This window comes from Pavona decussata, unplaced genomic scaffold (genome assembly GCF_977016875.1).
Source record: "Pavona decussata unplaced genomic scaffold, jaPavDecu1.1 SCAFFOLD_234, whole genome shotgun sequence".
NCBI classification, from domain to species: Eukaryota; Metazoa; Cnidaria; class Anthozoa; order Scleractinia; family Agariciidae; genus Pavona; species Pavona decussata.
In genome coordinates this window covers 2,476,024-2,502,573 of record NW_028145639.1, presented here as the reverse complement: position 1 = coordinate 2,502,573, position 26,550 = coordinate 2,476,024, and the positions used below count along the sequence as shown (strand labels likewise).

The 26,550-nt window shown below is 42.0% G+C and overlaps 1 protein-coding gene across 1 annotated transcript; it reads left to right on the top strand.

Moving 5' to 3' along the window:
• The first annotated feature begins 35 nt into the window (after positions 1 to 35).
• Positions 36 to 25,853, top strand: LOC146458138 (uncharacterized). Its single transcript, XM_085091368.1, has 13 exons — positions 36 to 1,225; positions 3,598 to 3,770; positions 5,179 to 5,319; positions 6,336 to 7,859; positions 9,872 to 14,602; positions 15,172 to 15,419; positions 17,998 to 18,574; positions 18,980 to 19,178; positions 20,062 to 20,442; positions 21,149 to 21,325; positions 22,598 to 22,787; positions 24,606 to 24,690; positions 25,343 to 25,853. Exons 1-13 carry the CDS (start codon positions 168 to 170, stop codon positions 25,531 to 25,533), a joined length of 9,675 nt encoding a protein of 3,224 aa, XP_084947494.1. The 5' UTR covers positions 36 to 167; the 3' UTR covers positions 25,534 to 25,853.
• The last annotated feature ends 697 nt before the right edge of the window (positions 25,854 to 26,550 follow it).

The following is a 26,550-nucleotide window of genomic DNA, read 5'->3' as shown; positions in this document are numbered from 1 at the left end:
GGTCACGTGACTATAGCAGTGTTCTTTCCCCGCGAAGTAAGAAATGTGGCTTCTGAGAAGTGAACTGAAGAGAAAGAGGAGAATATACCACTAAAAGCTGAAGGGAGGCAGCTAAATGCACATTACTTCATGTGATCTGGCTGCACTCTATAATTTACATCGATGAAATGAAGCGAGGAAGGGGAAGACCGCCCAAAAATCCGTCCCAAAGTGCCAAAACGCCAAATGTCTCGAGTGCAACCAACCAACATGGCGGACATCCTAGCCCGCGTGTCTGTTCTCCACAAGTTATTAAAACCCGAGGTTTTAGTTCGACAACGCCGCGGAAATACTACGGGATGGAGTCGTCGGGTTCGGATAGTGACAACGACTCTGTTTCTAGTCGTGCTTCCTCAATTTCCAATACTCCTTGCACGAAAATTCGTTATGTTGAGCCACTGAGAGTCGTGACGCCTATCAACTTAGCTCCATCATCAGACGATCTTTTACTTGAGCCGGAGTATATTTTACAAGCCTTAGGAATTTATGAGGTCCTTAGACATTTTAGCCGAATCATTCGGTTATCTCCGTTTAGGTTTGAAGACTTTTGCGGGGCAATTAAGACTCCGGACCAGTCTTCTTTGCTTGCACAAATACACCTCGCGTTGATCCGATTTCTCCTCTCCGAGGATGAAACTAGTGGATTGACATTTGTAGCGAGCGACGAGAAAGATAGCTTCAACGTTCTCATGTACTGTTTAAGCGACTTTACTTGGCCTGATGTTATTCGGAGCTACATCATGTCGGATAAGACGGAATTCGGCGACGTTGCGTCGGCTGTCAGTGCGAGCGAAAAGGAAAACCCCTTTCCATTCTCATCGGCGGAAAAGAGATTGAAGGTTCTACAGCGGCTCTGCGATCAATTTCTCGCTTCAAATTCAGTCAGGTACGACATAATGAACGAGGGAATGGTAGAATCGGAGGATCACTGCCGAAACTGTTGTAAAATGGGCGATTTGTTGTGCTGTGAAAACTGCCCTGCTGTCTACCATCTTCACTGTTTGAAGCCGCCGTTGGAAGAAGTGCCTGATGGCGATTGGCTGTGTCCCGTATGCGAGATGCACCGACTGAAGGGTGTCACAGACTGCCTACCTGATTGGAATAGAGATGGATGGCTCAGAAACACTCCTTTGGGGGTAGACAGGGAGGAGAGAAAGTACTGGTTTTTAGCCAGGCGTTTGTTTGTGTAAGTATTTTCTCCAACATGGAGGACTAATCAAATTATGCATCCCCATTCAATTTATAGTCTCTGTTCTTGCTGTGAGTGATTGTTCTATGGTGTGAAAAATCAACCACGGTTGTGCTCGGCATTAATGTTTTATTAACGTATAGGATTAATTTTAATCTTAATAGTGATTTTGCTTTTGTTTTCCTTTTGTGTATCATAAAATCACAAGTGCCTTTTTTCAGGAGTACCACAGCTATTGTTAGGGTGGGCTCTGTTTACATGGGGGATTGGAGGGAGTACAATCCTAGCAGGTGGATCAACTTAGTGCCTTATGTTTTCTGCATATGGTTTACACGAGGAAGTCTTAAGTTTATCCTCTTAGGCTAAAGGATGATCTTAGCAATAGGGTTATTGTAGCCATAGTTGGGAACATTGCAACAGAAAGGCATTTATTTGCCTACTCAGGACAACTCTTTGCTGGATGCCAAAGTCAAAACAGACAAAAACTGTTAAATCTGGACAGTACTGTGGCTTTTCACCAACATTGTGAACTGTGAACTTCAAAACTCATCTACGATTTGCATTTGTCAGAGTTTGAAAATGATGAAAAGACAGCAAAAGAGGAGGTCTTCACTTTCTTTATGACTGGCAATTTTTCTTGTTGAGCTGCAATGACACAAACACTCCAACACTTTCTCCTGGTTCAATGTTGGTTGAGCAAATCGGCACACACGTCCTCGCCATTTTGTTTTACTTTTAAATAACATTGCTTGCAAGGAGAGGGACGGGGATACTTTGAACAAACAGCATTTCAACATTTTGAGGTCAATAATTTATTGTAAAAAAAAAGCACATGTTGCACAGGGTCTGAAATTAACTTTTTTAGGCAGGCGCCAAGTGGTGACTGAAATTTTTTTTGTCAGTCGCCATATGGAAAAATGTGGTCGCCAAAAAGCAGAAAAAAAAAGTGTCACTAAAATTTTTCCCTCGCAGCGAAACACAAACCAAAATTTTTGGTTGCCAGATGGAAAATTCTGGTCGCCAATTTTTCTTTTAAGAATCAGAACGAAGAGAACGTGTTTGCGTTTGGGGCCCCATGGAGATTTGTACACCTACCACTGAAAACCACGACGAATGAATCGAATGCCGGCTATATACGCAGTTTCATAAGACTGCTAAATGTTTTAAGTCAACTTTATACCCTCTCTTGTCTCTACCTTTTGGAGAAGAAATGTACCCGATTAAAAAACTGCCGGTTGGTTCTTTGCTCTATGTTCAAAACCGTAAACGATCTTTCCTTTCGCGTTCTGTCAAGACGATCGACGGATCGCCATGTTGCTCGCACCAGGCCACAACCGTGCAGCATTTCTCGTTCTTAAAACATGGCGGCGAAGCTTCGCACCGCTCGAGCTGTGAAGCGTTGTGATAGATTTAAAATAACAGGAAAATCGGTTTTATACTTCAAAAGCAGTGGAAAGGTAAAAAGTAAGTAACCAATTGGCGGGCGGCTTTGAATTTTATTTTTAATCGTTTTGGCTGAAAATCAAAGTTATTGTTTGTTTAATGATCGTGGCATGAAATAGCTAATCGCCCGCTGGCGACTAGTTGTGAAATTCTGGTCGCCAGCGCAAAATTTTTAGTCGCATTGGTGACCAGGAAAGCGCAATTTCGGACCCTGTTGCATCTCTCCATTTGCTATTTTTATCCATCATCCATTTCTTAAGATTTATAGCAACCTATCGTAAGCCTAGTTTCGCATCAATTTTTGTGATATTAGGTGCCCTGGGGCCAGTTTCTCGAAAGTCCTGGTAACTTATCGGGCCCAGTAAGTATATTTTGAAATGTTTTTGCGCCGATTACACAGTGATTACAAACATGGTACCATGGCCAATGTTTTCATGGAATTATAAGATTTTAAAATTTATTATTCAAAGCTAACAAAAATTGACTTCTGTAAGAAACATTTATCACTAAAGACACTTATCGGGTCCGGTAAGTTACCAGACTTTCGAGAAATGGGCCCCTGGTCATGGTAAACATTTTCTCAAGCTCAAGAATTATTAAAATTTGAAGTCAAATTATTAATGGTTTTAGAAACTATATCAAACACGTGAAATCATCAAAGTTGGTCAAAAATGGGCAGCTCCGTCTTGTTTTTTTTTTTTTTTAACCTACTTCTCAGTATCTGGAAATCAGATGCAACACTCTTTCTCATCAAATAGAAGAAAGATCCTCGCAGTTACTATGCAACTTAAGCAGTTGTGTAGTAACTGCGAGGATCTTTCTTCTATTTGATCTTTCATCCGCAGTTCAAAATAAATGTCTCATATGTTTACATTTATTTACTCTTTCTCATGTTTGATATGTTGCTTAAATTTGTTTCTCATCAGGGAAGGAAATGATGAAACCTTGTACTACAGCTGCAAAGCACACCTTGATGATCTAATCCAGAGCTTGGAGGAAGATGGCAAAGAAAAGAGGCTGCTGTCTGCATTAAAGGCAAAATACAAACTCATGGTGAAACACATGGAAATAACTGAAGCTCTTACAGAAGCTGCAAGGGGTAGGACTGTAGCGAAAACTTTTCTTACTTTAGGTGTAGGCATAACAAAAAGCAAGCTTACAGTAACATAAAAAACATAAATAAATATTAAAATATTTTGGTTCCAGTAAGTTACACTATTTGAAATAAAATTGGGATTGCTTGGTCCTTATGTTTATATTTCCTCTATCCTATTTCATATGAAATTATGTGGCCCTCCAAATAGTTCTAGGGTTGGTTTTAAAAAGCTGAGGTTGGACACTACATGTAACTGGATCCAGAGAATTTTTCCTTTTTGTTTGTTTTTAGTTCAAAACCTAACCCTAATACCTTTAACTTTCACAAGGTTTAGAAATAAAAAAATGTGAAAATTTGGCTGGTTAAATTTAAGTGGGTATTTAGTAAATAAACCCCTTCAGGCAACTGGTATATTGGGGGAAAATGCCCAAGGCAAAGGTTATCTGAAAAATGAAAAGTTGCTTCAAGGGCAACTGTGAAATTTTGAGGATAATCTTTAAGCTGAGGGCATTATCATCTGCTATATCAGCAATCTGGAAAGGGGTTTATTTATTTTATAACCCTCTGAATGATTTCTGAAATGCACATGCTTTACTGTGAAAATGATCAAAAGCATCGAGTGATGGCAACCGCATTACAATATTGTTGTGTCCAAATAAAATACAATCTAACTAGTTTATTAGATTTTATTAAACAGGGAATGGATTACAACAACTAAGGCCTAAAACTGTGTCTGGTAACCACCATCCAATGTTTTACCACATGACATGTTTTGTCTAGAGAGAACGTCTGAAATTAATTGGTGGGTTATAATAAATAGTAGACAAAGAAAAACTGAGAAAGCACAAAGCAAAACCTGTTAATCCCATTGCCTTAAGCCCAGTTTTCAAATGTCGGGAAAATCCGAGATGATTGGGGATTTCACTGTTTCCTGACCGTCCCAGACTTTCCCGATTAAAGGAAACTGGAAATTGTAGACATCCCCGATCGTCTGGGATGGTTGCAGACAAATTGGGAAAATTGGGAGTGTTTCTATTTTCTCACGTGTCCCAGATTTCTGCGATGGTCAGCGACCATTCCCGACACACGAAAACTGAAGTTTGGACTGTCAGGGACGTCAGCGACAGTTTTAGCTCGTTCCCAATCCTCTCAATTATTGCTTTGTTCCAGTTCCCCACTCCCTCCTGGGGAATAAAAATGGCATCTGTCACTGATGAATACTTCAAATCTGGGACAGATGTCTGGCGATTTCCCGATATCTCGGCAAAATCTGGGATAGTTGGGAAACAGTGAAATCTCCAATTGTCTGGGATTTTCCTGTCATATGAAAAATAGGCTTTATTAGTACAGCCAATGAGTACCTGTTTGGGTCCCAAAATGTGAATAATTACAATGCTGATGTGGATTTTAGATAACCTCCCATCTGGACTGACAAGAAGAAGGCCGAGACCTGTGAAAATAAAAGAAGAACCTATAACAACTCCAGCTGTGAAAGAGGAAAAGGATGAACAACCCGAAGAGATGGACACCTCGGAAGACAAATCTAGTTCTGGTGAGAACAGTTTTGCTGTTTCTCTCAATATAGATCACTTCAATCAGTAACTATGTGTACCATGTATGGGAAACTACAGTTGTAAGGCTCTTTTTGCACAGATCAATTTTTTATCATTTTTATTTAAAAATGGGGATTGATTTTGTTAATCCAGTGAAGCCTTTCGTCCATGGTTACAAAAGAAAATGGTCCAAAAACAGAGATTTTCAAAGACAACACCCAGAGTGTAAATTTTTGATAACAGAGGTTTTTTGTTTACACTTGGATGGCACAAATGAAAAATGAGATTTTCCAAAAGAATGAGATACATGTAATAACATCAATAGAAGTGACTAGAGAGTAGCATTTTTTATCCTTTTCAATCATTTAAATGTGGACAGCGAAGCAAATGAAACTTGGGTGTGGCTGAAAAACATGCATTTTAAAAACTTTTCATTTTCAAATAAAAATGATAAAAAATACACACAGGTGGAAGTTTCCTAAAATTGGAAGGTGTGATGGATTTTGCCCTTCAAGTAAAACATTATTACCTCAAGTGGGGAAATTTTATTTACTGATGTATGCAAAGAGCTATATGATCTTGCCGTAAAATATCAACCAGGAGCTACAGCCAGTATTCACAAGCAAAAGGATCTTGGAAGACCTCAAAATGACAGATATAAAATCCTCTCTTGTGAATGCGTTGTTTATGAATTCAAATGTGATTTGGGCACAAACATTCCGCCATCAGAAAACACCTCAGAGATGATCATAAATTGGAGCCAACAGATATCCATGATTTACTTGCTATCTTAAATAAATACCAGGGAAAACTTGAGTGTCTGAGTTTTGAAATGCTTCTTATTAGAATTAAGAGGCCGTAACTGAACACCCAAGCTGACTCCATTTGTGCCAATTATTTAAAAACTGAACATATTTGCACATATTATTTCAGACAAATTTTTCCAATGCAGTTGACATTTAATATGTTTGTTATTCACTACCATCACCATCTCATGTTATTTTAATTTTTGCAGTACTTGAAAGAAAAGACAGTTTACCAGCAGAAGATGGTAGTGCAGTGCCTTCACCAAAACCAATCTCTGCCTCTGCTATTCTTACATTTGTTCCTGATAATGAAGTAAAGAAGATTGTGACAAGGCAACAGGCTGAGAACTCCAGCAGCCCTAGTACAGAGAAACAAATGGTGCTAAGAGATAGAAGACCTGCTGTCCAAGATAGTCCTTATGCTAGAAGAAGGTCTCCTGTTTTGTCAGACCACTCCAAGATAGGGGGAGCAGCGGAGACTGATAAAGAGCCTGGCGAGGATAAGAAGCTTGATACTGCTGAAGGGGATGCCAAGACTTTATCAAGCTTGACCAGTGCTGAAACAGGTGTGGATGGGGACAAAAAGGAGGCCCATCCCCCTAAAATGAGGTCAGAAGCAGGCCATGGGGAAGGGACAGAAGGATCTAAGCCTGAGGGTGAATCTGAGAAAGAAAGTCAAATCCCTGCTACATCTGAGACAACACATGAATCTGGTCATGAAGTTAAAATCCCTGTTGCACCAAAGCCTACCAGTGAATCTGGGAAGGCAAGTAACACTCCTATTGTATCTATGCCTGGATGTGAATCTGTCAATGAAAGTAAACTCTCTGCTGTATCTGAACCTGTGGGTACATCTGACAGTGAAAGTAAAATCTCTGGTGCTGATAAAAGCTTGACGAGAAAAGAGGACCAAGTCTCTGCTAAATCTGTGAATGTCACGAAAGATGAGTTACCCAGCAAGATGTCTGTTGACAAACCTGTTCAACCAATGGTGTCAAGCAATCAAACTGTTGACGCTAAAATCAGTGCAAGTGGCAACAAGCTAAGTACCCAAGCTAGCAGTATTGTGAACAGTTCTGCCATTGCTAAGACTCAAGGGTCTCCATCCTTGTTGACAAACAGTAGCTTGGTTAAATCAGTAGCAGACAGTAAGTTGATTGCTGTGTCCTCTAGTGGTACCCCAAGTCCGCCTCAGTTAAACACCTTGGGTGCAGCAAAACAAGAGGTTGAAAGACCTGTGTTTAGGCTTGGTCAAGAAGCCAATTACTTGTCGTACGTCAATCAGTTTACAAGCAATGCCTTGGCACTAACCAAACAGCAGCAATTGGATCAACGAGACAAAAAGCGCAGTGTCTCTCACAAGTTTAGCCTCAATGAATTCAAGTGGCATGGAGATACCTGTGGGAGTAAAGATGTTATTCTCAACACACTGCGGTTTTCTATAGTTGGCCTTGAGAATTCTGTTCCAACTGCTTTTATGCATCCTTCGTGGCCAGTACAACGCTCCACTTGGGTAAGGGCAGTTCATTTGTCAAAGACTCCTGAAGAGTTTGCGGCAGCATTGTCCTTTCTTGAAAGTTGTATCAGACCCATCTGCTATCTGCCTGTATGGAATGATGCAGTTGGTCATGTGGAACTTCATCGAGTCATGTCTGAGGCTCGACAAGTAGGAACTAAGAAGAAGGATCACAAAGAAGAAGAAGAGGAACCTGAACTGGATCCTAAGGGATTTGGTATGTACATACATGTTCAGTGGAGTCTTAAGTTTAGAGATTTTATGTGACTCTTCTTATCACATGATCATACAGGGTTTGTTATAGTGTGTGGCATTGTGTGATTGATAAATGATGATGCGATGTGGGAGCTGATTAGTTCCAGCAAAAAGTAAGATGCATGGGAGATGAACCTGTGATCACAGCTTATCTGACTAGAGTTTGGGTTCTGGGTTCTAGTTCCACTGGAAAAATTAGATTTTTTTATTATTTTATTAATATTTCTGTGCTCGTGATAAACTAATCACAGTTTGGATAAGAGGGTGTGGAGGAGTAGAAACGAATGCTTGGTTTTATCCCAGGGGGGGGGGGGGGGGTACTCCAAAAAAAATTGGGTAGGGGTGTGAGGCCTGCTTCCCAAAACCCTTACCCTATTTATTACCTGAAGTAGCTTTTTCTAAAAAAAAAAAGGACCCAGGACTAGAGTGCAAAAATCTATACCCTATTTATTACCAAAATGGCGGCAAAATAGCTAAAAGCGATACCCTATTTATGACCAAAACAGCCGAAAAACCATACCCTTTGGCGCCGCACATACCTATATAGCCCATATAAGGGAGTACCCCCCGGGGGTTTTATCAACAGTGTTAATAAGGCAATTTGGCCACTGTAAAGAGATTCGAGTGTTAACGTTTTGAGTGTTAGCCCAGGCGGTGTGCGTCACGAAATTCGACCAATCAGAATGCGTTATTTGATCAGTAGTCTTCGCGCTCATGAACATCAGTCTGGAAAGGTCAGCCTGTCGAGAATCTCGTCATTAACAAAGTCTGTGACATTTTTTCCCGGTCGAAATTTGTTTCAAAGTTATAGGAACAAATTGGCTTAATGTTGATTAGGTTACTTTTTAAGCTGAAGCATTTGTTCGCGTTTGTAGCCATTTCAAAGGTGACGACCTCGCGCCTGCTGCCATGTTGTTTTGGTCATTGATTTACTGCATTTCTTGAGGCTAAAGCTACTTACTCTTGCTGGGTTTGGGCAATACTTTTGCACATGAAGCTAGCTTATCCTTTCTACTTTAGAATTTTTTTGGGTCTACCCGGGTCTACCCTTTATGGTTTTTCCGTTGGAAGCCATTGAACTAATAGAGAATCTATGAAGAGATCGTGTAAACAAAGTAGCTCAACTCCCGGGAAACCGACCGGAAAAAGCCAACGGGCGAATGCTTTTCTCTCCAACAAATAGAGGAAGGAAAAGTAGATCTCTATTACCCTGAGATAAAAAAGTAAACTACAAATGAGCGACAAAAATGAAAATTACACTGCGAACAGTCGTACTTTTTCCTTAGATCACGCGTGCAAAGTAACAATAAAATTATGCAAATTACAAAAATGAACTCGCGGCTCGTGGCCTCACCGCTCGATAGATCCATCGCGTGCCGCAGAAGTCAGAATTTAGGAGAAAGATACCACTCGACCGCTCGCGGTCTAAATATCTGTTTATCATAAAGCGTCTAAAAGCAGGCGTGACAGCACAAAATACTAGTATAAGAATAAACAAAAAAAATTCTCGCCTTTGATTGTCTCCGAACTGGGAATAACTCAACGAAATTGCCTTGTGTATCCAACAAAAAGCATCTACGGCTGCCACTAGACCGTTAAAATTTGCCAAATTGCTGTCTTTAGTGATAGATTTTGGAAAAGGAAGCAAAGTTTGAATGCCCAGTTTCAGTGCGACTGTAAATCGACATAAGTCTTCTGTTCGGGAGATGTTTACTCGATCGTGACCAGAGGCAAATGAGGCATTTCCATATTTTTACCCAGCACCCTTTGTGGGTCGTGACGCACACTGTCTGGTGTTAGCCCTTGGTTTGTTTGTCCTTAATTTGCTCTGATGAAGGGCTAATGCCAGAAACGTCAGCACACAAATCTCTTTACATGTATGACCAAATTACCTTGTCAACTTTGTTGATAAAGTCAAACTTTCGCAATTGAAGTGTATTTACTTTTCTGTTATTTTTTTATATTTCCTAACAGTGAATTACACATGGATGCCCCATCACCAAGTATGGAAACAGAAAGGGGAGGAGTACAGGCTGTTTGGCGGCGGTGGGTGGGTGTGGACAAGTGGTCTGCAGTGCAGGAAAAGGAAACGTCCACGAAATGAAAAGGACACTTTTGGCAACAAAAAGCGCAAACTTTTGGACACTACTAACAAGATTGTTACCTTAAGAGAGAAGAAAAAGGCAGAAGCGTTGAAAAAGGAACAAGATAAAGCTGCAAAAATAGCTGCACAACAGGCGTCTTCTCAGAAGGTATCTCTTCCACAAGAGAAAAGTGCAGCAACTCCACAAGGAGTTCAAACTAAATCAACAACAACCACTGCAGTCACAACTACTACACCAGTACAGAATACTTTAACTCTTCTAGTTGCACCTTCATCAACTTCTTCAGCATTGCAAAATGCTATTCAAACTGCTCCAAGTTCAACTTCTACATTGTTAACTCAGTCATCTGCACAGACGTCAGCAGTAGCTTCCACTTCAAGTCCTTCAAATTCTAGTACGTTGATGATAACTACTGCTAATACATCCACGGCCTCTTCAGCTCCTGTTCATTTTGTCCCACAGACTCTTAGTTGTACAGCTACTTCTGTTCAGTCATCCGTTAATCCATCAGTCCATTCCACAATAACAAATTTGCATGTGTCGTCGCCATCAGTCCATTCGACAACAAAGACAATAAATTCACAAGTTTTGTCAGGGATTCCTTCTGCTGTGCCAGTATCTTCTTCATCAGTGCCACCATCATGCACTCTTGCACATACAACAAGTCAACCAATTTCGTCAGTGGCTTTGCCTGTGTTGGAAGAACCTCCATCTTCTAAACCAGGTCCAGTGGTACCTGTTTTGTCGTCTCAAGCAGAGTCTACAAGTACAAATTTGTTATCTAAGACAGTTTCCTCGTCTCTTAAAATGACTGCTGATAGTTCCACTAACTCATCAGTTTCAGAGCCTCCTTCAATAACAAAGACATCATCCATTCAGATATTACCAACTGAAACATCCTCCACTGGTGAAATTCCTTCATCTGTTGTCCAAGTCTCTTCAAGTGCACCTTCATCCACTTCACTAGTCACTGCATCATCTTCTGCTGTATCTTTGTCTTCTAGTTCTGAAGCAACCCTTGTAAATAATACTTTGGCTTCTTCAGGTCCAGACTTGTGCTTTTTGCAGTCGGTTAGCGCAGGTCCACCTCTTTCTTCATCGTCAGTACCAACCGCTACAGAGACAACACCTGCGTCAACTTTGGATTCCACATCATCAACTGAGGATAGCAAATCAACAGACTGTGTATCGACAGAACAATCTGTAGCATCCTCTGTCTCAACTACTACAGAAACTGTAAATGACTCAGTGGATTTGCTTGATTCATCGGCATCAGTGGTCTCTTCAGAAACCACTTCTGAAAAAGAGCTCATCTCTTTAGGTCCAGACGTTAGTGAAACTACAGATGTAATCAAAAAATGTGACAGTCTACTTCCAGTTGTGACTAGTTACACTGATGTCAATACCAGAGACAATAATCAAATATCTAAGTTATGTACAGAAGATGTTTCCATTGATTGCCCAACTAAAGATACTTCCATTGATGGTAGCAGTATAAAAGATAGCACAGAAATGACATCTGGCAAGGAAACCTCTGAAGATCAAGAACCTTTTTCTTCTGATTCGCCTTTGAATGTTTCTGATCAGAAATCTCAAAGTGCAGTTTGTAAATCTCTTGACTCTGACCAATCTGATATTTTTGAGAAGCCAGACCTGATGAATATGACTCCAGGTGGATCATGTGCAGAAGATGAAACAGTAAAATCAATGGAATCAAGAGTGGCACAGATGTCTTCAAATTCAATTGTTACTCTCCCTGAAAAAGAAACTCTAGTTGATGGCCATCAAGATACAGGTATACTAGATATTTCTTGCAAAGTTGAAGATGTTGATGATTTCTCAGGGTCTCAAGCACATAGCCAGGAGTCAGAGATTGTCGCCTCTGAGGACGATATGGATAAGAAGGACAGTGAAAATGCCTGTGAAAATACAACAGAGGCAGGCCTGACCAAAGAGGGGCAAAAAGAAAAGCCTTCATCTTTAGAAAGTCAACTTTGTAAAGCTACTGATGGTGAAGAATCGAAGCAAAACGAAGATTTAACAGAACTATCTGATGTGCATGTGGTAAATCACGACCAAGAAAATATTGTTCATGAGGGTTCACATGAGGCATCAACAAAAGCACTAAGTAGTGTGGACGTTGTAGCAAACTCTGACATTTTAGGAGGACTTGAAAGTTTAAAGCCGGAGGAGTCGTTAGACTCAAAGGATGGACAAATTCAAGAAAAGGAGGAAGAAATTGAATCTGTAGAGGAGTTAACTGTGAACAATGACCAAGAATTGAGGGAAGAACAACTTTCAAGTAATAAGGAGGGTTTACTTGATAATCAACTCACAGGTTCTGTTGAGAGTGGCAGTTTGACAACAGAAAATAAACCAAAATTAGATGATGTGTTGCTTGAGACTGAAAAGGAAAGCAACAATCATTTTGAACAAATGGCTGGTTTGGAAGAAGGCATGAAGGGTAATGATGATGTTGTTATGAAAGATGGCAGTCTACTTTCAAATAATGTTACATCAGTCGAAAACGATGGCGACTGTACTGTGCCAAAGAGTAGTTCAGACAATCTTTATTCAGAAAACCTTTGTAACCACGATGAAAAGGCTGATGCAAGTGCTACAGAAAAGGACATTTGCACAACCGCTTCAAAGGATGAAAAAATAGAAAGTAGTGCCAGTTCATCGTCACAGGCACCACAGACAGCCGAGTTAACAGCTAAACCTGCAAATCACTACAGTGATGAGCAGAGCACAGTAACGGTGACTCCTGAAGATACTGCGGGTAAACCACCCCTTGAAGAAAGTGTGCGTGAGGATAATGAAGCAGATGTAAATGAAGGTGACGTTGAATCAAGGGCAGCTGAGGGCACCAGTTGTTTGACAGCAGAAGCTCAAGATTCCAAGTCAGTGGACAGCACAGTGGAAGTAAGCAGCTCAAGTGACTGCACTGCAGTGACAACATCTGTCTCACAAGCTTCTGTCAATGCAGATCCTAAGCAGAGCGGCAATCAGGAAGACGAGCCTATGGATGTTGACGTCGTCTCGGTATCTCCTATGGAGAAGTCTAGCAGAGCAACAACACTTAAGAGCAGTTCTGCTATGGATGGAGTCTCTTGCTCCCAGGTGTCACTTCCAGCAGAAAAGACAAGCACATCTGAGACGTCTCACACTGAGGTAGTAGTCAGGGAAGAAGGAAGTTCCAAACTGTCTAAGGAAAGCTTGCCAGTTCCTGACACAACATCACAGACTTCTACAGCTCATGTCTTACATGCAGTTTCCACAGTGCTATCACTTGACAAGACAGCAAGTCCTCATTCAACAGGTACAACCACTAGTGTGTCCAGTACACCACCAACTGCTGTGTCAGCAATGCTTTCATCTCAGTCAGTATCACAGCAGTCAATTCCATTACCATCAGGACCAGTACAAGGTGTAAGTATGACTGCTAGTCCATCTACAGTACCTACAGCGTCTACAGCAGCCGCAGTATTGGCAGCCAAAGTTACCTCAACGTCCTCCATAAGCATGCAGCCTGTGGTATCAGGTGTTCCTGGAGTAGCCAAAACAGGTCCTCTGAGTGGGGTGACAGGAGGATCTCCTATGGTTTGTCCGTCCATTCAGACGACACTTGTCAAAAGTTCACCTGCAGCACCTGCAGTTCAGAACACTTCAGTCAGAGTCATTCATCCACAGAAAGCTTCCGCTACTACTCGACCTCAAGGACAAACGACCCAGTATGTTCCAATAGGCCCTAAGCCCATACTTCCATCACCAAGACCACCTGTTCAGAGCACAGGCATACAGGGATCAAATGTAGTAAGAGTCAGCGCTCAGCCTACAGCTGTGGGTCAGTCCACTGTTGGCCCAGTTAAGAGCATTGCTGCTTTAGTTGCAAGTCTTCCAGCATCTGGTGCAACCATTGGGCCTTCACAGCTCATACGTCTGGTGACTCCAGACGGCAGGTCCATCACCCTGCAGGGCTCACAGCTGGCAGCTATTGCCCAGCAGGCAGGATCTCCATTGGGGCTAGCTGTACCTAAGAGTATAACATTGCAGGTGTCCGGCGCAGCTGTACAACACCGTCCAATTACCACTGTTCAGAGGACTGCTGGCACAGCAACACCAGGTGCCACCATCACTGTGCAGCGGCCACAGCAACAGGCTGCCCAGGTGAAGACTCAGATTGTTGTTAAACCAAAGGTGGTGGCAAAACCCATCAAAGAAGAGAAGTTTCCATCCCTTGAGCCACTCATCAAAGATCCTCGTGCCCTGCTTAATCGAAGACTTGCTAAATGGCCGCTGCGTCATTCAGTAAAAAGTGTATTTACATTAAGAAAGCACGAACTCAAAAGGCTTGGAAGGAAGGCTGGGATGAAGGAAGTCAGTGGATATGTGTATAGTTCCCGTGCAGTCGGGGTTAACTGGCCGGCAGGAATCCCTCGTCCTTCGTTCAAGGTTGCATGGCGATTTCGCACACAGAGTTTGAAGACGCTGGCTGGTGCAGGATTGCAGCTAAGGGTTCTGCAATCATGTTTGAAATGGGATGAAATGAATGTCAGGCCACCGCGTGGAAACAGCAATACGGTCTACACTAGCTCAGGTAATTTGCATAAGGCTGGTTATGCGTAGTGTAAATGTAGATTTATGCTAGTATAAATTAGTTTGTACGGCAGTAAGACCTGCACAAATGTAAGCAGTTATACATTTTCAGTTATTTGCCCTTGCATTTATGCCCGTTGACACATGAACGTCGGTGACGCACTTTTCACGCTCATGGAAACCTGTGGGCTAGGGCTTTATTAATTTCTATTTTGCCGAAAATCCGATTCCGGTACAGCAAGTCGTTCGTACCGATCACCTGAATGATAGTTTTGAGATCATAGTGAGGTTCACACAGTTGCTGTGGGCGCTTTGTGAATAGGAAGATTATGGCGTTGTCAATGAATGATTTTGGTGGAAGCGTTGTTGTACGTGTGTAGTTTGCACATGATTTTGCTTACTTTACACAAATTCACGGGCGTTAGATGATGTATCAACTGCTTGCATACGGCGAGTAAGGAACGAATATAAGAGAACTTACGTAAAGGTTAAAAAACAGACGAGCCCTTATCCTTTTTCTTTGCTATCTGTCATTGATTTTTACTGTTGCCCTTTTGTCTTTTCATCAAGGCACAACGACAACAGAAATAACAGACAGAAAATTCGTTTCCGTTGATGGCCTCCGTTGCAAGTACCTTGTACGCAAAGTAATCCGTACACTTACTAAGCCGGTGGTGGAAGCACCAAGGCCCGCTGCACCCACGAAAAGCAAGCGTGGCCGGACACTGAGGCCTAAGATGGTGCTGCAACCCGATGATGAGGACGATGAACGGTCTGCACCTTCAGGACCACGAGTGTTTGAGGCTTGGTACCCTGAGGTAAGAATCTGCTTTACACTTGTGATTCTTATGCTATGTCTACACTATGCTAGATAGTATTTTATGCCGTTGTGAAAAATACTCCGGCCTGGTGTGAACAGAAGTGGCCCAAAACCACCGCCATATTTCCACTAGAATCCAATCCTCGCTTCTCCGTTTCGGTTCGATTTTCTGTTCACGCAACTCAAGATAATAGTGTCACGAAAACCTATCCGATATGTGTTGGTTCGCTTTCAAGGCTGAAGCAGCGCAGCATCGCTCCCGCACAAAAATCGATCTGAAATCGGCGTTTTGTGTCAACAAAAGTCCTGTCCGATTTGTTTTTGGTGGCGGCACAAGAGCTATCAGGTATAGTGTATACTACCCTGGGTGCCAGAGGCTTTTCATGCACGGTTTCCGGTTTCGAGTCTTCAAAGTGCAGAACAAAGAGAGGTCATCGTAAATTATCTATATTCAAAGGAAAGACATATTGGCGGTCTTGCCGACCGGCTATGGAAAATCACTGCTGTTCCAGTTACTACCTAGCATATGCCGTGCGCTCAATACGATGTGATATACAACTTACCCGAAGAAAGCCATTATTTTAGTTATTTGCCCGGTGAACGCGCTTATTGAATCGCACATGAAAGAGTTGCGTTGGAGAGGCATTTCATGTGCTTTTTGCGCTTGTGCATGTGATCACTGTAAGAAAACCGCCGATTTGATTAACAGATTAGAGACAAGGTCAAGGTCTTGTCTAGCACGGTAAATCAAGGCGCTCTGCGCCAGAGGGTTTTTCTCGCAGCTTCGCCGCTCGTGTCTTCGGTCAACAAAGCTCCTCTTCACACGTGAGAAAAACCTCTGGTACCCAGGGTAAGAGTAGACATAGCTTTAGTGAGAATGTATAGTCTTTAGACCTTTTCATAAATGGCAGCCGATAAATTGTTCTTTTATTTTCATGGAAATTAGCCTTACTAGCCTCGTTAGCATGGGTAAAATTCCTTAGAATTTTTACTCTACAACGAGGTTAGTAAGGCTAATTAAGATATTTTGAAAAGAACATTTATGAAAAAGCTCTATACCAGTTAGTTCAATCAAGCTGAGTACAATTCAAGTCACACATCTCCCAAGTAAAGCCTGTTACGCGGGATGCCCTGAGGGCAGACCGTGTCTAAAATTGGGCTTGGTATCTTGGTACTACTTCTAAGTAGTACTGGACAGTTTAAACGGTGGAAATTGGAGAGTTCACAGCGAAGAAATTACGCTTTGACAAACAGATCGAATAATCCAGAGCGAAGGAAACTGGACCAGAGGTCATTACTGGTGTGTGACGCTGTTGTCGAACTGATACCTAAGCAATGAAAACAACTTACTGAATGATTAGCGCTGACGAAAAGATTTGTTATCGATGCTCGTAACAATCACGAGAATTTCCGGTGTCTGTCAGATTGCTGTTATTTCAAAATAAAATCGATTGATAACTAACTACTAAAAAGTCATCATTTTATGCAATCAACCATCTCAACTCCAACAGGTAATCAACCATTCAATTCAAAGTGAATGCTTACATCGACCCAAGCATCCCGCGTAACGCTCTCAAAAGCGTCTTGTTACTTTTTGTTTGTGTTTCTATTGGATCGATTTATGAAGGTCGTTGCCTAGTAACAGCCTAGTAATTTTTGAGAATTACTCTGGGCACTCCGCAGATAAATTTTTCCCTGTAGCACCCACACGGTTCACATGTTGGTTTTCCAACTTCTCAGCTTTTGGCGTTGTGGGCTTCGTCAAATCTTTCTTCAGTAGCAACGGCCATGTTTTTGTGATTTATTTCAAGTATTTCTTGAATGTGAATTAAATTTCAACTCGTCTGAACTGAACATTCTTTTGTTGTTCAGTGCGGAGTGGTGGTGATTAGCATGTTGTCCACAAGTTATAGTCTTGTCCCCCCCCCCCCCCCCCCCCCCCACTCCAGAAACTGTGGGTACACTTGCACAAGTGAGAAATTCTGGATCGTCATACCTCATAACCGATGAATAAATGAATTTTTCGGCGCCTTCTCGGGGTGATTGTTAAGAAACTGGTCATAACAAGTTTGTTCGAAGAGTATCCACCTTGTCTGGGGAAGGGAGGTTATCTATCGAAGACACCACCTATCTCATGAACATTACCGGAAACATTTTATTGGCTTTAAAATTTCAGTTGACACAACTATTCAGCTAACAAGAGTCAGCATTGCTAGATAAACAAGAAAAGTGAGATTTGAATCTCATTGTTATTTTTTACTGCTGGATAGAGGGGTGGCTATACAATAAAGAAGCCATCTTTTGAGGTGGAGGTGAGCAGGCAGAGGCCACCATCTCTTTTGTGGTCTGGTGAGTCCTGTTCGAGTATAGTAGATTTGACCACTTCCCTTGGATCGGTTTCATAATTAACAATGTTTCCTCTACGTTTTAAAAATTCCGTCCTCCTCGCTCCCTCTCCCCCTCCCCCCCCCCTCCCCCCCCCAAAAAAATCACATTCTAGAATCCCTGACTCGTTCCAGGCTCCTTAGAGTTTCTAGAGCGGTGAATAAGGGAAGTACCTTTTATTTTCTGACTAGGCAAAACTGGAACTATGGGAGATCCGTCAGTACCACGAGCGGATTGAGCGGGAGAGGGCCCTGGAACGAGAAAAGAAAGAACAAGAGGAAGCATTGAAGCGAGCAGCAGAATTACGCGCCGCTGCATTACAGCGGAAACAACAAGAACAACAGGCGCGACAGCAGCAACAGAATTTACTCAAGATGAACAAAAAGAAGGTTCAGAATGCTATCAAGACTCAACAAAGAAAAGTTGCTGTGTACAAGCCTGCTGTAGTCAACCCTGCAGTCACTTACAAGCCTACTGTTACCGCACCCGTCCCCCTCGGTGCATTACGCCGTACGCTGCCTGTTGTACGCCCCACAGTACCCACCAAGCTGCCAGGGATTCAACCCGCGGTTGTAACGGCGCAGATGCGAACTCAAATTGCGCCGCGAACCACGATAACTGCTGGCGTCACACCGACTCCGTATGTACAGAGATTACAGCCTAAGCCTCAAGTGACTCAGCGGGTTTACGCGGCTCCTGCAGCAGCAGCAACAGCAGCAAGTCAAATCTCACGTGTTACCGTCGCTGCCACAACACCTGGTTACACTGGTAAATCGAGAATTTTGCTGAGTTACCACTATAGATCCTATGCAAAAATGGCTGACATTTAATTATTCTTTTGTTTCTATTCATATTAACTTTACTAGCCTCGTTCAAGGTGAAATATTCTTTTGATTTTTAAACTCAAGAACGAGGTTAGTGAGGCTAATTTTAAATGCAAACAAAATAATATTAAAATGTCAGCCATTTTTGCGTAGGGTATATTGGTTTTAGCAGGATATACTAGCGGTACTCTCCATTCTTTGCGGGGGAGGGGAGGGACAGGGTGTTTCACTACTGACTGGCAGGTAAGTCCAAAGCATTAAGGTGGTGTGGTCAAGAAAAAAAGTTTGTGTCATAGTTTTTTTTTTTTTTTTGCAAACGGTCACAAAACTGTTCTCTCGTTTGTTGCAGTCACGCGGCCTGTCACAACAGTTACTCCCAAGCCAGCTCCTGTCCGAGCCAATCCGATGACTGCTTCTCGAATGAAACACTCATCTAAAGAACAAGTCAAACAAGCTAGCAAGGCAAAATCCCGCAAGGGGGGTGGGGTCGTGCCTGTGCTGCATAACAAGAAGTATATGACCATGGAGGCAAGACAAGATTTGAACAGGTAAGTAAAACCAATCCGACTGTAGGATACAATGAATGTCGATTCTCTGATCCATCACTTTGTCATTGTTGCTAGCGGCACAGCATTCATTTCCATTCATTTTCTTGCGAATCGCACGGTCTCGCCTGATGGCGCCCAAGCTACCCTCGCGGTCAACGATGTTTCGCGTAGATTATTCATTACAAGATCTAGAGAGAAGGCAGACTGTGTGGTGATTAAACAATAAATGGCAACGTTTAAAGTGAATAAATTGCAAAGGACCGCGAACGAAAATGCTAGTATACGCACGATCTGTGGAAGATGTAATCAGTCAGTAATGAAAATGTTTATAATAATAAACACAAGTCAATTTTAAGCTCAGTAATGAAATGAGAAAGATGTCATCAAGTCAAGAGCGCGGATTAAAGAGAATATTCGACCTGACTGGAATTGAATACATGACTCTCCGTACACCTGATCACTGAGCTAATTGGAAATCGTGACAAGCCAGGCCATAATACGAACCTAAGGCGCTTTCAATTTGTTAGGTCAGTCGGTTAATGGAATAGGTCATTTTGAAGGCAATATTCTGTAAAATTCCCAAACTTGAACATTTCCGAAAATGCTACCCGCTATTCTGAAGAAATTTGAAGGACTACCATATAACCAGGTCTTCAAATTTGTACTTTCCCGTTTGCGAGCTGTCCAGTCTGGCCGGTCAGCGGTCAGTTCTGACAAATGCAAAACGCCCCTAGTACCAGTCTCCTCGTAATTCAGTGGTCAGAGCGGCCGACAACTGTGGAAGGTCTGTGGCCGAGACGTGACGAACGTAACATCTTTCTCAAAGCGGGCTGTTTTGTAGTTCAGAAAATGAAGGAGGTTTTTATTTGTTTTGCTCCACAAGGGTTGCCATCTGTAGAAAGGTTCTGGACTGCATCTTGGACAAAATCGATCGCAACGAAGAAGCTGAACGCAAGAAAGAAGAGAAAAAGCGCGCCAAGGAAGAAAGCCAGGCTCTGAGGCTGGAGAAACAGAAGGCGAACAAACTTGGAGTGTTGCTGCAAAAACGAAAAGAGGCACTTAAGAAGGAGATTGTGCGAAAAAGGGACCTTCTCGAGAGGGACCTTATGATGGCGCTGCAATCTGGCAATAAGCACAAAAGAAAGCGCGAGAACTCGGAGAGAAGGAACTCACACAGTACACCAGAGGGGCCCAAGGCTAAGAAGAAAAAAGTGGAAGATGAACGGCTGTTCTGTATTTGCAAGAAGCCTTATAATCCAACTCAGTAAGGCTTTGTCTGTTTACTCAGTTTGTTTGATTCCGTTGTCAAGTTTCGTGTATCTTTACAATAACAACAAAGTGCAGTGGTAACGGCGTGTATCTCTAACTATCACATCAAAGGTCTGTTAAGATTTAGTAGTCATCCAACGTGGTCTGTTGCAAATACGAAATCAGAATGGTTAAATCAACAATGAGATTATGAGCTTGAGATTTCGAGGGCGTGATAGTCCAGGCTGAATCCCGCTTAGAAACCGAGGGCGAATAATCTTATTGTTTCGGTATTAATCTTGGTCAATATGCCACTAAAATGAGCAGTCTTAATTCAGTCGTTACGTTGTTATTTTGAGTTAAAACGTCTCGAATCGAGCGCTGGGAGACTTGTGATAATCGATATGAGATGCACGGGAGTATTGTTTTATGGTTGCAATAATTTAGTTTAATTCAATGTCTCCTCGTGAAATAAACTTATTTTCACCATGATTTTCAACAACGGTCCCAGAAAATATCCATACTCAACCAAGGCCATTGGAACATTTAGAGGAGTTAATGGGAGGGGAGGGTGGGGATTCTCAAAAGCCCAATATTTTTAAGGAAAGTATGAAGTTAAACCAGGGAAGTATAAGTATACAAGGAACAACACAATAGGAATTCTTACGACTAGCATTTAGAAGATTTTGTCTGACGTTTCTTGTTCATTTGGGTTTTCTTAGATTCTACATTGGCTGCGATATGTGTGCAAACTGGTTCCACGGATTTTGTGTCCAGGTCACGCCAGAAGCCGCACAAAGTATGGACGAGTGGACCTGTGCCGAGTGTACCCAGGCCCGCCGCGGGGTGGAGGAGGAAGAGCTGTACTGTGTGTGCCGTCAGCCTTACGATGAAAGGAAGTATGTTGTGTGTTTTCTTTGGAAAATTGTGTAATTTCATGAGGGTTAAGGAGGAGGATGTGCATTTGGTATCTTGATATGTTGGTCAATTTTGAGCGAGTCCACGGCAACGGCTTATGAACGCAGTTTGCCTTTGAACGGCTGAAAGTGGCGCCGTTCCGAGACAAGTTGCCGTTGGCGGGGTTACATTGGGCGGAGTCTTCATGCGATTTTTCGCCAGTTGAATTTGTTGATGCCACTCGTCGTTGCCATAAGTTTACAGAAGACATTGTGAGGGGTGTTGTTCTGAAATACACTGCAAAACGTCTGTGACTTGTTGTTTCAAAAGTGACATTAGGGACCTTCAGATTTGACTACGAGTACGGGATTGAGTATGAGTACGACTTTTCAAATTTAGTTTGCGTGGTTTAGATAACCGCTTGTCACACCAATCTTGTTTCTAGAGTCTTGCTATCTGCTGGTAAACAACAGGAAAGAGTGAGAGTTTTGGAGGTGTTACTGATTTGAAATTTGAAAGTCGTACTCGTACTCAATCTCGTACTCGTAGTCAAATCTGAAGGTCCCTATTGTGTAAACGACACCTTCGAGAGAAAGGTAAACATGTTCAGACGGATCGGCAAGCTACCGCGGAGCCTATATAATCACGAGAGATGTCTGTGACGAGAACCCGCTGAATGTAAAGTAAATTTCTAGGTCGCATTCTCCCTAAAGAGATAATAAGAGCAGACTACTCTGTTTACCCTTTAAGCCCTGACAGTGATCAGCATCAAATTTCTCCTTGTAATATCAATGCTTATTCAACCCCTGAGGTCATGAGAATTAAGGATATGATTACCTAAGGTGAATTTCTTTGATGTTTTAACATTTTATCTCCAGGGCCCAGTTGTTCAAAGCCCGATTAAGCTAATCCTGGGTTAACGTGAAGTTTGATTCGAGTTTAATTACTAGTTAATAAGCTTTTTTCCAAAAGATTTTTCTCCTTCAGTTTTGACTTAGAATTTTCTTTGACTTTAGCCAAAAATCAGCCTTTAAAAACATTTTTAACGAGCGAGATACAAACCTCGGTTAACTTTTAATCAGGGATTAGCGTTAATCGGCTTTCGAACAACCGGGCCCGGTACTTTTGTAAGAAAAGTATGGGGACAAGATAGGAGAATTTCTTCTTTGATATTAAAAGTTAAAAGGGTTTAATATTGGAGAGATCTAATTTGCGAGATTTCTTGCGTGGTATGAGCGAGGAAGTGTCTTATACGCCACATCGTGTTTTTACAGATTCTATATTGGCTGTGATAAGTGCCAGGACTGGTTTCACGGCGCATGCGTCGGTATCACGGCTGCCGAAGCGGAGAACATTGACTTTTACACGTGTCCGAGATGCACTCAGACCCAGGCCCAAGCGAGCAAGCAGCCACTGACTGGCAAGGACCACGACTCACTAAAACGACTGCTTCGTTCTTTACAGGTACGTTGGAGCTAAAGATTACTGCCATAATCACTTCCTCGCTTCCGAAAATAAGCCGCTCAAAAATAGATCGCAAATCTCAAACACAAACAGTCATCCGATAGTAAGGGATCTAAAGTGTAAATAAGCCCGTGGAATGTTAGGGCTAGCTGTTTGAAGCCGTTATCTTAATGCATCAAGCTGTTTTTAAGCTGATTTTATCCAGCCATTTTGAAACATAAAAAGCCCTCCGACAATGAAACTCCCTTGCTCCGAAAACAAGCCCTCTATGACAGAATTTTTTTATCTACTTCTTCAAATTTTCAAGTTATTCTCGTGTGAAAATCGAAAAAAAAATCCCCATCAATTTTTCCTCTCCGAGTTTGAGGCGTATCAAACGTGGAATTTTTTACTTCCAATGGGATACAAGATGAGAGACTGGGGTTAGTATAACTGTGATGTCAATACATTATCGCTTCTTTCACTGTTTCTCTATTCCTCAGTTGTTTCATTGTGAGCATTCAACATTCCCAGTCATAATTTCGTTCACACAGTTTTCATCCTCCGCACACGAAAAATAACCAAAGGCTAAGGAACAAAGAAACCGCGAAGCTAGCAATCCTACATTGACGTCATAACCCTACTATCCCCAGTCTTCCGTCTTGCGCGGTATTGTATCCCAACCGGAAGTGAATTTTCAGGGTTTTTTTCGCCTTAAACCCACAAAAGAAAATTTAATAGGGAAAATGTTTTTCGTACAAAGCAACATGAAGATTTATCAAGCAAATTAAAAATTCCGTCATATACACTTTAAATATCAGGTCAAACATTCGAAATGTTTTTACGGTAATCTAATCCCCTCGTTACAAAACAAAACAAAATGAGAACATTACATAACTGTCTGTCTGGTTCGTGAAGTAGGCTTTGATAGATGGTGCTCGCATAATTTTTGGCACAATTCGTCAAAGCACTGCTAACATAACTTGCACTTTTGGCTAGTTTTGCAGCACAAAATTGTCATTTGTTGATCATGCAACCACTTTTTTGGCCCGAGATCAGTGTTACAGACAAATTTAAGTAACAAAAGCAATTTTTTTGTCTGCTTATTGTCACATTCATGGGACCTGGGTCCCACAGGAAGTGACCCAGGACTCTTGCCACAGGACTCAACGCATGCGCATAACTAGCTCGGTTACCCAAGAAGTACAGCAACCGATGAGAACAGAGATTGTGCGCTATTAGTACTTTAATACAGCTACTTTTATTTTACATGAATTGACTTGTTTTGCTGAACGGTGCCCCCGAACAAGCGGAGTCAAAAGCAGTGTTTCGCTTTTGTGTGGTTGTTAATTGTTTGAGTTTTTATAGTTGTCAGACAGTTTTGTTGTTTCAGTGGTTCAGCTTTCTACATTCATCTATCACTGCAAATACTTTGCAAGACAGTGATAGCCAGGGAATTTATAATGAAGTATGCACTAGTGAAGTCTCTAGTTGTAAATAGGGTAAATGTGTTTGCCATTTACTTGTTTGTTGTTGAGGTGTTTTTACCAAATTTAAAGTAAAAAGTAGAAGCATGATTTCTGGATATTTTGCTAAAATGAGGATAATTTTGAAAAAAAACACAATTATTGGCATAATTTTAGAAATATACGAATATTGCTAGTAGCATATTATGCTACTTTTGCGAGCACAATCTATCAAAGCTTATCGTGAAGTATCGGAAAACAATTGTCATGTGTTCGGCACGAAGCCCGCGTATCCACAGAAAGAGATCTGGTTAAGGTGGTAGATTGCGTACGGTACAATTAGTTCAGTGGATCGTTCTTTCTCTTCTCACAGAGTCATAAGATGGCGTGGCCATTCTTGGAACCTGTCAATGCAGATGAGGTGCCCGAGTACTACGACGTCATCACGGATCCTATTGGTAAGGGAATCCATTAATGCACGATTGTTGTTTTGTGTTTTAAAACCAATGTTCGAGAAATTTTGCGATTGATGAAATCTACAGCTGGTTATAAAACATCTCTTCACGCGTGTGTTGTTTCGCCTTACGCCTGTTGTAACACCTGTGACATCATATACCACCCTGTCAATCACAGTAAACTTTACAAAACGCAATGAACAAGTCAGTACTCGGAGGATAATATATAGTTTCAACGGATTTCAAGCGCAGGAAAACCCAGGGTTCCAAGCGCGGGTAAATAATAAAACCCAACTGGTGCCAAGCGCGGGAAATCCTTCATTGATCAGGCGGTGCCAAGCGCGGGTAAATGATAAAACCCAATTGGTGCGAACCGCGGGAAATCCTTCACTGACCAGGTGGTGCCAAGCGCGGGAAGGGCTACGACAGGTGTCAAGCTTAGGAAAACAAGTAACTAGTGCTAAGCGCGTGAAACACACTGTAAAGAACCCCTCCTACTCTTAAGAAAGTGGCTTGCGAGCAGGTTCACCGGCTTGTAAGTGGCGGTTATACGGCTAAAAGACTCGCTAAGACCCAATCCCCAAGCCCGTGCACAGTAGGCTGTCATTGGTGTATTTCATTGTGTGAACTGCTTTTCTTTTGTTCTAAATTCCAGACCTATCAACTGTTGAGGAGCGTATGAGCTCCAAGGCCTACTCATCACTGGAGTCGTTCGTTAGCGACATCACCAAGATTTTCGACAACTGCCGATACTTCAACCAGCGAGACTCGCCATACTACCGCTGCGCTGAAGTATTGGAGAGCTTCTTTGTACAGAAACTGCGTGCCTGGAAATCCAAAAAATAATCTGAGTAAAGACAAACTGAAGCCGGTGAAGCCATTATCTCAGTTCGTCGGCGGAGCATCCTTCTGGTCCGCTCAGGGTTAGATCAGCGAGGAAACTGGTGATTTCGCGCCAATGTCCTTAACCGCATATTGAGCAGAGAGAGGAATGCTAGAAGGCTTTTGAATGTGACGTTTAGCTTGTTCACAGGCCATAAACGAGATTTTTTTCTCGCACTTCACCATCTTACTTGAGTTTCTTACGCGGAATGCGGCGCTCCTCAATATTGTGGGGAAAAAAATTATGAATAATAAAATAAGACAGCGGTGAAAAGTGCACTGGATTGGCGACTTTGTTAGCTTCATTTTTGAACTCTCGCAAGGCAAAATAGGCTTTCTTAGAAAGGTTAGTTTGGTTTTTGACGTGTCATTGGTAATGGTCGCTGGTGGTTTTCGACAGTCAAACGTGTATCAGTTAACCGGCGCACACGGTAGACAGAACTAAATGTTCAAATACCAGACCGCTTGCGATCAACCATTTGTTTTGTCTTATTGGCACAGATTCAGATAAAAAAAAACTGATATTAACGAGCGTTTATTTATAAAAGAGAAGGGTGTAAGTAAAAAACGAAAAAAAATGAAATTTACTATGGAACCCTGTACGATACATTAAACTGACTTTGATAAAAAAAAAAAAAAAAAAAAGTTTTGCATGTGTATCATAAAGCTGAACAAGGGTTGTCTCATCGCGTGTAAAATTCACAAGTAATTCAGTTGACTATTCACAACATGTGACGAGTGAACACATTCAACGTAGTAATAACAGTCTTACAATTGACTTCCTTAGGTTGAGTTTTCTCTGGCGGAGATTTTGTAGTACGTGGCAACTAGGAACATTATCACTGCGCACCCCACCCCCGATAGCATGTCCGATCTGCGGACAGTTTAGTGGTACCTGGGTAGAGATAGTGTGAAGTGAAGTTTTCCGTCTAAAGCTGCGTTCACACGACAAATTACGCGCTTGGTGTTGGCACATGCAAG

Bases quoted from the DNA above. Each gene is read 5' to 3' on its own strand.
- LOC146458138 (XM_085091368.1), top strand. From the start codon at position 168: ATGAAGCGAGGAAGGGGAAGACCGCCCAAAAATCCGTCCCAAAGTGCC. The intron at 20,443-21,148 runs GTAAGGCTTTGT...GGGTTTTCTTAG, and splicing joins AAGCCTTATAATCCAACTCA to ATTCTACATTGGCTGCGATA. The intron at 22,788-24,605 runs GTACGTTGGAGC...CTCTTCTCACAG, and splicing joins GACTGCTTCGTTCTTTACAG to AGTCATAAGATGGCGTGGCC.